The 9,907-nt window shown below is 44.6% G+C and overlaps 1 protein-coding gene across 1 annotated transcript; it reads right to left on the bottom strand.

Annotated features, from left to right (window-relative positions):
• Positions 1-3,600: 3,600 nt before the first annotated feature.
• LOC112902745 (disease resistance protein RPM1-like) lies at positions 3,601-6,915 on the bottom strand. The gene is made up of 2 exons (XM_025971910.1): positions 5,935-6,915; positions 3,601-5,768 (listed from the first exon to the last, which is right to left on the bottom strand). The coding sequence occupies exons 1-2, from the start codon at positions 6,777-6,779 to the stop codon at positions 3,749-3,751; spliced, it is 2,865 nt and encodes a 954-aa protein (XP_025827695.1). The 5' UTR covers positions 6,780-6,915; the 3' UTR covers positions 3,601-3,748.
• Positions 6,916-9,907: the final 2,992 nt, after the last annotated feature.

Genomic DNA, 9,907 nt, shown 5'->3' with positions numbered 1-9,907 from the left:
ATTTGTGAGCTAATAGGCACAAAGTATGGAAGTACTAGCCTACTAGGATGATAGTCGTATTTTTAGTTGGTAGCTAATAATGCAGGTGAACCCATGTTGTGCACGAACAATTAACAAGTGTTAGAAAGAACTGTGAGATCCAAATGAACTACTGGAAAACAGAGGAGGCACACCTCTGTTCGTAGAGCACTCAAATCACGATACTTTTCGAGCGATTCCTTTCAGATTTTGAAGTATCCGGAGATACATGCAGATGAATAGGTGGGGTTACGCTATTGATGGCTTGGCAGTGTGGAGTAGCATGATATTTTCTCCTCGCCAATAACGCCGTTAGAGGATCAGCTGAAGATCAACTCTGATGCTGCATATCACCCAGCATCGGGTGATGGAGGGTGGGGCTTTGTCACCAGAGACGCAGCTGGCGAAGTGGTCAGGGCTGGTGCAGGGAGAAGCTCATGTCTGCTTGATGCTGTTCATGTGGAAGTAACAGCATGCTACGAAGGGGTCAGGGAAGCTCATGTTGATGTTGAAACAAGCTCTCAAATCTGATGATTTCTGCCTAGCAGCAACAGGTGGCTTGATCTACGAACTGAAGATGCTCATTCACTCGAGTTTTTATTTCTGTTTCTATTGTTCATGTTCCTCGCTCATGTAATTCAGTAGCTCACGCCCTAGCGGCGTTTGGCTGTAACTGTGCTCCAAATGTGCCCATGTCTTGGGACAGTATGCCGCCAGGCGTGGAGACAATTGTGGCCAGTGATCTCGCTGCGTCGTTACGTTAATGGAAAGTCCTTTTCCACTAAAAAACAATGGTAATCGAAATGTATTTCTGAGGACCCACAGGTCAGTTGACCTTTGGAAGGAAAAACAGCTCTGAAGTTGTTAAATTTGATTGAGATGTCATAATAGAGGATGTCAGCTAATTCAAGCCAAACACCAGCGCAGGCCAGTCAGCTTTTGAGAGATGCACGGGCGCATACGAAAGGCTTGCAACCAGCTGTGTCCCCTTTTACCAAGGACCAACACGGCACTAAAAAAATGATTTTGGGGACCCTCATGTCAGTGGCTCCCTGGGAAAAATAAGTATGGAAAGTTATTAAATTTTAGGTACCACAGCAGATGCATGGCTCCTCGAGTCTCTGTTCCTGGCCAGGTGATGTTGTATGAAGTAGCAGTACGAGAACGATAATATTATCAACAGAATCAATCAATCATAACAATTCTCGGCGCATCGCCACCCCTGTTCTAGGGTTTTCCTCAGGTAATCGCCATGCCGCTTCGATCATACCTAGCATGGTCAGAGTGGTATAGCTTTAATCCGTTATCTTTGTGTTACTTGTGCTGAAGCGTTTTTGATGGCAAGTAATACTAGTTACCTTGACGTTTATGGTATAGCAGTAGTTCTTCATGTTATTTTCACGTTCCGCTCGTTATGCTATAAACGTTCAACTGTCTTCATGCATGCTCCCGGGTGTGAGGGCAGCACATTGCTCTGTTTTGATTAGTAGATACAATCTATTATGATAGATCCTCGCGTATCAAGGATTTGGCCAAATATCTGTATGATTAGGCTCTTCAAATGGGTTGAATGTTCCGGCTGCATGTTTGGTACTTCACGCTAGTTTGAGAAGGGATTGTTCCGGGAATCGACTTCTAGTTGGTTTTTAGGCCTCTTTTTAGATTGGTTCTCTGTTGTCATTCATGTACGTTAGGCTTAACCACGCGTAGGATGTTCCGATCATATGGTGATAGCCTTACCGTCGTGGATTGGATTAGCTTATCAATGATAGAGTAAGTTTTAGTATCATCAGATGCATCTACTTGGCTGAATAATATATATAGATTTGATCTGATAAAGTGCAATCGGCTCTTCACAGCCGATTCCGGGGTCACTCGGAGAGCCGATCGCGGCTCGGACTGATGTTTACCGTATCTGTGTGTGCAGAAAATTAGCTAATAACGACTTCTTCACCTTCCTGATCAGATATAGGTCAGGTGGCACGCCTAGCGCATCACCAAGCCAGGGCGTGTGCCGGACTCTGAACCATTGACCGAGGGACCGGGGCTCACCAGCCGTCCTGGAAGCCTCCCGGCTCCTCGTGCTGCCTGTCGCTGCTCGCCGGTGGGTTTTGACCAACAACAGGCAGTGAGGATGATGCTAACGGTGAAGGTGCGTGTGTCACTGTAAGATTAGAAACTATTGCCGGGAGTTCTACTTGAGTGGCCAAGGGCATTGTCACTCATTGCTAGTTTCTCATCTCATGGCCAACAGTGAATCTAAACACTGAAACTTTTTATTTGTAATTATTTATATATGCAAATATTTGATATAAAATATTAGACTAATCAAACGACCTGATAAGGAAAAAATGTCAACATCAAAATTGTAGTGCTCAATGAGATCTAAAATTTTGAAGTTGAATATTTTTATCTGAGATTTCCTTAGCATCTAGAAATTTTAATATAAGATTTAAAAAAGTTAGTATAAATGAATAATATCCAATCACTTTTTAAAAGTGATTGTGTAGTGTAGTGGTAAGATGGAGCCGCGCATGCATATTTCGTATATGAAATGTAAAGGCAACAGATCAGGTGCAAATCAGGGTGTCCGTGCAAACCAACTAACAAAAGTCGCAAAAAATTCTTAAAAAAATTATGTATATACTTCATAGACTACTCTACTGCTGTTTAAAATTTCAAGTTCAAATTCATCATATGTTAATAGATACTAAAAAGAGAAAATTCTGAGAGATAAATAAAAGAGAAAACTCTTAAAACTTTCTCTTTTTTTATCTCTTAACATATGATGAATTTGAACTTAAAATTTTATACAGTGGTAAGAAAGGATATGAAGTATATACATAATTTTTTTGTGAATTTTTTGCGACTTTTGTTAGTTGGTTTGCACGGGTTTGCACGGACACCCTAGTTTGCACCTGATCTGTTGCCATTCATATTACCCAATAAATTCATGCAATTTGTGGAAATAGCAAACACAATGTTTGTATACTCTTTATTAGGCATCCTTTTTTGTACCACACCATCTTTCCATAAACCCCTTTACTCTTCTAATCACTATCCGGTCATCGCGACCATCTTTTATGCATATCCAGTCATCTTGTATCTAGAGAGTCGATATTGAGGGCAATAATAAGATTGCATACTCTCCATAGAATACGACACAATTTTCCTTGCATGTAATTTTTTCTATTTCCAATTCCAAAAGGAAAATTATTTTCTTCACCTTACATGGACTCGAAAACACCGTTCTCCTTGCCTTTAACATGCCAACAATACTTTAAGCTCTTATCCTGGTTATATATTTTGTCAATAAAACAGCTCCCCCACCTTTGGTCTAAACTGCTTGTATACCTGAAACTTAGCAAAAGTTGTATTTTGCCCGGTGATAACTTCTTCATAGATAGACAATTAATCTAATTGTTGGCCAAGAAACAGTCCCTAATATCTGAAACAAAATGTTCGAATATATGTTGACACAATGCAAGAAACATAAATAACACTACCACAAGCTCATAGACCATAGTCCAATATGTCGTTTCAACTACAGTGCTAATGCTCATTGTATTGACCACATGAAGCTCCAGAAAAAAAGTAACCTTGATAATTGGTAATCGTTCAGAAGAAATAAAATTGTACAAGAAATGCACCACCAATGTAGTAACGTATTACAAGTAAAAACACAGCGATGGCAAGCTAAGTGGAATTAGGGGCATTATGACTAAATAATCTACTTCTGTTCTGATGATTCGTTGTACTCATCGAGAACCACACTGGGGGAAGGCTTACGATGAATCTTGCTCGCTAATTTCTTGATATGTGACGCCTTTGTCCTGGCATCTTCAGGCGCCTGACTGCTGATAGTCAGATGCACCTGCTGAAGACTTTCAAGGTTTTCAAGTCCGTAAACACCCTCCACCATTCTGAACCTCAGTTCAATCCTCTGAAGCCCCGGCATTGCCCCTTCCAGGAAGCTCAGAGGTGGAAGCACAGGTGCCGCAAAGCATAGCAGTTTAAGATTTGTGAATCCCCCAGATGGCACAAAGATCATCCCACCTGACTTAAGTGTATTATCGTGTAGGATCTTGAGGACGCTTGCATCCATCTTGGTTGAGTCGAGTGAGAAAATGAGAGAAAACAGCTCGGGCAGTTCAGCTTCAGCAAGAACTAGCAGAGTATCCGTAGTGAGTGAAGTTAACGACAAGGTTAGCTTCTCAAGGTTGTGCAGACTGACAATCCACTTGGGCACTTGAGACAACTTGCCAGAGAGGCCGAGGGTGTGCAGGTGCTCCGGTGGGGCTTGTGAAGCATTCAGTGAGGTGTCAAGAAATCCCGTGAAATCATCGTCAATTGCAAGATACTTGAGGGAGCAACTGCTCAGATGCTCAATGGCGGACAACAGTAACTCGTAGTTGTCGGTTGTGCAGCCGACCTTGTAGATGGTGAATTTCTTCAGGTTGGTAAGGTTTTGCAAGGCTCTAAGCAGTTCCATAGAAAAGCCAGTGCAGATCTCAACCCCAGATAATGTCTGTAAAGCCACCATCTTTGTGATTCCTTCAGTTAATTTCAGTGCATGCCGCTTGTTCTTGTTGCCAGCAAGTAAATGCTCCATTTTCTGAAGCTTATCAACAGACGCAGGCAATTTTATGATGCTCGTCTCCCTTATGTCAAGTACTTCCAGAGATTCCAGCCTGCCAATTTTCGATGGGATCTCCTTGACGTCCGTCTGGCGCAGGCTCAGGTACTTGAGCTGATGCATGTTGCATATTTTCTTGAGTTGCTTGAAGGACAAATCCTTGCAACCTTCAAGATCCAGCACCTGCAGTATCTGAAACTTGTGCAAAGTAGAGTGAAGCGCTCTCAAACTTCCTAGTGCCGTTAAGGATCTGACGTGAGACAATTTCATCCTCTCCACCTTTTCCTTCTCTTTCCCATCACTCTTTTGGACGGACAGGCGGCGCACCTTGTAGCTTGGAAACGGCGTCTGCCAGTGACCGCCAACCACAGTGATGAAATTTTCATCACTTGACTTGGAAACGATGTACTCGAGAACCATGTCATGAATCTGGCAGCTCTTCACCTTGCCATTGCTGCTGTTGTTGACTGCTCGGATCAGGTTGCTGCTAATGAGTTCATCAAAACAATCTTCGGCACTTTCCTGGACAGTCTTCCCATGTTTATCAGAGATGAACCCTTCAGCTATCCATCTTCTGATCAGACGCTTCCTGCTGATTTGGCAACCCTTGGGAAACATGCTCATGTACAACAAGCAGGTCTTCAGATCTGGCGGTAAATGGTCGTAGCAGTGGCTCAGTATGTGGGTCACTCCTTCTGTGGGGAGAGTATTCCCCAACAATTTACTTAAATCCTCGCCCACTTGAGCCAAATGATCATCCAAGTTTGTTTTAGACTCTGATTTCATTTTACTTGCCACTAGACCTGCCAACACTACTATCGCTAAGGGCAGACCTCTGCAAGCCTTCTTGATAACCCCACCATTGATAGGTCTAGCAGGACAAAGGTCAGAAGCAGCACTGGAGATTTTTTCAAGAAATAGGCTGTAGGAATATCCATCATGAAGGGGCTGGTGCTCGTAGACATGACCTTGATGACGGCGGCAAGCTTCTGATACAGATTTGAACCGTGTTGTCACCACAATGGTGCCACCCTTCTCATTCTTCTTGTTAAAAGAATCTCTAATATTTTCCCATGCAAATACAGACCATATGTCATCTATCAAAATAAGGTACCTATTTCAAGCAATTTATAGAACTTAGTGAGTACCAATTAGAGTAAATATTATTGAAAAGCACAGTAAGAGTAACATCATGCAAAGTACTAACTAATTGGAATTATAGAATTGTGCCAAATAAAAGAAAGATGCGATAGAAATTAGCAAAGTCAAGAGAAGCACACCTCTTCTTTTTTAGCTGATCCGCGAGCTTCTTTTTTAGGTCCTCTTCGCTCCAGTTCTCGATCCCGACAAGGTCATTCTTGGAAGCACTAGACTGCTGCTCATGGACCTGCTTGATGAGGCTTCTCAGAACCGTTGGGAGATGGAACTTCTGCGATGCGAGCACAAATGCTCTGCATTCGAATTTTTCTCCAAACTCACGGTACAGCTCCATGGCGAGCGTGGTTTTGCCAAGGCCACCAAACCCAACAATCGCAAGGAATCTCTGCTGCCCCTCCTCAGTAAACCATGGCTCGAGCTCCTTCTTGGCGTCCTCCAACCCCACAGGCTCAGTTGTGCCAATGAGCTGGGGAGGAGGTGCTATGATGTCTCGGGGAGCGATTGCTCCGGCAGGGCCGCCATCGTTGTTCTCCAGTTCCTTCACCCCGTACCTCATTCGCCGCTCGCTGACATGCTGCGCCCGAGTCTTGAGGTTGCCGATCTCGGTGGCGATGCAGTGGCGAGCGTACAGCGTGGTCACCAGGTACCACTTCTTGCGGAGGTACACCAGTATCCCGCTTCCACGGGGCTCGCCGCTGAGGCGGTGGTCGACGTCGTCGACGCAGTCCTCGATGTCGTAGGACACCTCGCGCACCTGCTTCATCCAGTCCAGGCGCTGCTCGTCGTGGTTGCCTTGCGCCCGCTTCAGCCGGTTGAGGAAGGCCTGCATGCTGGCCAGCTCGTCGGTGATGTACTGGATGTCATCGCGGGCGCCCCGGATCAAGGTGTACTCTTGCGCGAGGAGGCTCCCAAGCTTGTTCACCAGGGATTTCACGGCGTCGTTCGAGGCGCCGACGACGAGGTCCATCGTCGCCCCGCTCTATCGCCGTCTCCCGTCGAGACAAGATGTAATGGATGTGGTTGTGTAGGGTGTGCACTAAGCTTTTTGCTCCTTCGATGCAACTAATTTGGATGCTAATATGACGAATCTGGTCAAAGGACAGTTCAGGTACTTTACGTGTTTTTCTTCATTTGAGCATTAGCACTTTTGGATGCTAATAGCTTCTTTGGTCCAATTGTTGATTTGATGCGTACTTTACGTGTTTTTCTTCATTTGAGGTACTTCTAAACCATATTTTTGTTGTGAACCTTTATTTCCGTATAATATTTGAACATAATCCAGTAATCCGGCCAGGGGCTCTTGGCGGGTGCCGCCAACCGGGTATAGAGCGAGCGGGCTTTGAATTTTGGGCGGAGCTCTGCGACTGCCTACGGATCGGATGGACTGCTTGCTGGGCTGATAGGCCAAGATGCAGCATGCCTTCTTCTTCCTGGTGCATTTGGGCGCCACCCCCCTTCTTTCACCGTCGCACTCTATACTATGCGAGTTGCGCCCGCAGGTCCGATGAGCCAGCACGTGATTCATCTCGGATCCACGCCTCGATGCGCCTCCCGCGCGCGCTAGCTAGCTAGCTGCTCATGTGGATAATTTGGGGAAGGGCGCCGCAAGCTCAGGTGATCAGATTGATATTACGACCTCGGGATTCTGCACCATCGTTTTGCTTAATTTGAACGGCAGGTCAGGCCGGCTGTTGTCGAATATTTTCAAATGCATATGCAGGCCAGTTGTAAGTGTGGGCGGCCATGTGCGACAAGCATGCATGCATGATTTTGCGTGCAACACACTTTAGGCCAGATTAGAGACGCGACATGCGTCCAAAGACGCCTTGAATATTCATATTCTACGGTTTGCTGTATCATTTTTCTAGCTAATAACGCAACGCAAGTGTGCTGCCTATTCATTAAGGAGAAGATGTACTATTAGTCACGGGAACCAGAAAGTAGTTGGTGACAACAATAATAGAGTAAAATAAAATAAAACTAGTAAGGTGGCCAGCACAAATAGCGTGGGTAGTTAGCATCTTTTATTCTAAAAACTGAGTTTTTATTTCACAATAATTTTTTAACATAAATATAATTTTTAAACTTTTGGCTGACAGTGCATATTTTTGAGTTTTTGTTATAGCCGGCGATAGATTATCCTTGCACTTCTGAAAGAAGATCTAGGTGAGTGTCTATCATACATAATAATCAAAATTTATTTTTGAATTTGAATTGAAACCATCATGAGATCCATCCTCTTTAGTGTTCATCGTATGCAAATATCTCCTTTTCTTTTCCTTGTTCTCCGATTTCCAATTGCTACATCTCCATGCCATTTCTCTTTGTCTCACAGCTGACGCACCTTTAAATTTTGCACCAAGAATCATGCGCCAGCATCAATAAATTAATTGTTGTGCTTGTAAAAAAACTCTTTTGTAGCCACTTCACGTTTTTAAGGTCCAAATACCCCAACTCTACCAAACTTTGGAGATGGAGACTTAACTTGGTATATTTTATTGGATTTTGCAGAGCAGGTAAAAGAGTGCTTCGTGCAACTACTCCACCATAGAGTATTTTTTAGTGGAGTTGAAAGTATGGAGTGGAGCAGTCCTAAACATGCTATGTGCTCCTATCGCCTCTCTTATGGCTCTGTTGCTTGCAGGAATTTTGCCTACTATGCTGAAATCATTGAGGATGTGCATCCTCCCCTCTCGTCGGATATGATATGCATCTTGCTATGGATGGGCATGCATGCTAAATATTGATTTTAAATTGATTGTTTAGATCACATCACTAATATGCCATGAGTATATTGTCATTCTTCTCTCCTAAATTTTTTCTGGCCCTCGGACAGTGAGGCATCCACCAATAACAATGCTTATTAACAGTGAGATATCACCATCTCGGCGCTTCATAATCATCGCTAGTGGTGATTGTCAAGACTCGGCGGCAATAACGGTGCTAGGCTGTGTCAGGGTGATACTCGACCTTCAGACTAAAAGTTTGGATAACATCTCGATTTCGAAATGACTGCACAATACAATGTGTCCTTATTATACCCTCATTCCCTTACATTCATTATCATTGTGCTCTCAAAATCTTGTTTTGATCGTGCAGGTTTTCTCCGAATGTTGCTATATTCCAGCTGCACTTCTTCACGGCCAATGCATTGTTTTTCTCCATGGTCATCAACCTCTTGTAATTTGACTCTCTTGGCATGGGACACTCTTTCATCATCTGCTAGAGTAGAATCACATCACAACTCTACCATAGCCACACCATGCAATCATTTTTCTCTCTTTTCTTTTTGATCCTAGTTGTTCTCCAGCCCATATATTCTTCTTAGGTTGTGCCTCTACAAGGCGGTCGCAATATTTTTTCCCTTGGTCAATCTCAAAATTCTGCTGTCTTAACTTGCACCTTGCTCTCTTATGCCAATCAATCAATTGTTTCCGCTCTAAATTGTGTCTGTGGCAAGCCCGCTTGGTAGGTCATCGATTTGCTCTGTTGCACAAATAATTCATCTTCCTAGCCCTAGCGGTGCTCGACCTCTCCATGTGCGTGGGGTCAACGATGCCTCCCTCAGCATCACACTGCTGCCCCGCAGCGGCGGCGGCATGGGTGGCGAGCTGGGCATGCGGCGGGTACGCCGACGCGGGCAAGCAGGGTCGGGTGTCGCGGCTGGAGGTGTTGGTGGCGGCGTGCCTGAGGCTGAAGGCCGTCGACCTATCCCGTTGCAGCGGTGCCGGGGATAGGAGATGTCCGCCCTCATCGTGGCGGAAGGGCTTAGGGAGGTGGTCATGGAGAAAGGGGAGAGGAAGAAGAGAGGAGAGAAGAACTACCCCTTACGTGGGAGTCCCACGTGTCATGAGGTCCACTTATAGTATGTGTCCAGCTCAGTACGCCACGTAGCTAGAAGCCACTGCACAAAACCAGATAGGGGGTTAAGTAGACAGTTTTGTGAAGGTTTGGGGGTAAAGTAGTCCGGCTCTAATAGTTGGGGGTTATGCATTTGTTCCTGCTCATATAATAAGAGTACGAAGCAGCCAACTTGCGACATTGTTTATGTACCAAGCCATGTCGCGACTAAAAATATCTAGGAAGTGAATCCAC

This window comes from Panicum hallii, chromosome 8 (assembly GCF_002211085.1).
Source record: "Panicum hallii strain FIL2 chromosome 8, PHallii_v3.1, whole genome shotgun sequence".
Lineage (NCBI taxonomy): Eukaryota > Viridiplantae > Streptophyta > Magnoliopsida > Poales > Poaceae > Panicum > Panicum hallii.
This window is presented reverse-complemented; position numbering and strand designations above follow the sequence as displayed.

What these genes read in the sequence shown, in the direction of transcription:
- LOC112902745 (XM_025971910.1), bottom strand. Translation starts at nt 6,779, where the DNA reads ATGGACCTCGTCGTCGGCGCCTCGAACGACGCCGTGAAATCCCTGGTG. An exon ending in GATCAGCTAAAAAAGAAGAG is followed by an intron (nt 5,769 to 5,934) that starts GTGTGCTTCTCT and finishes TGCTTGAAATAG; the next exon opens with GTACCTTATTTTGATAGATG.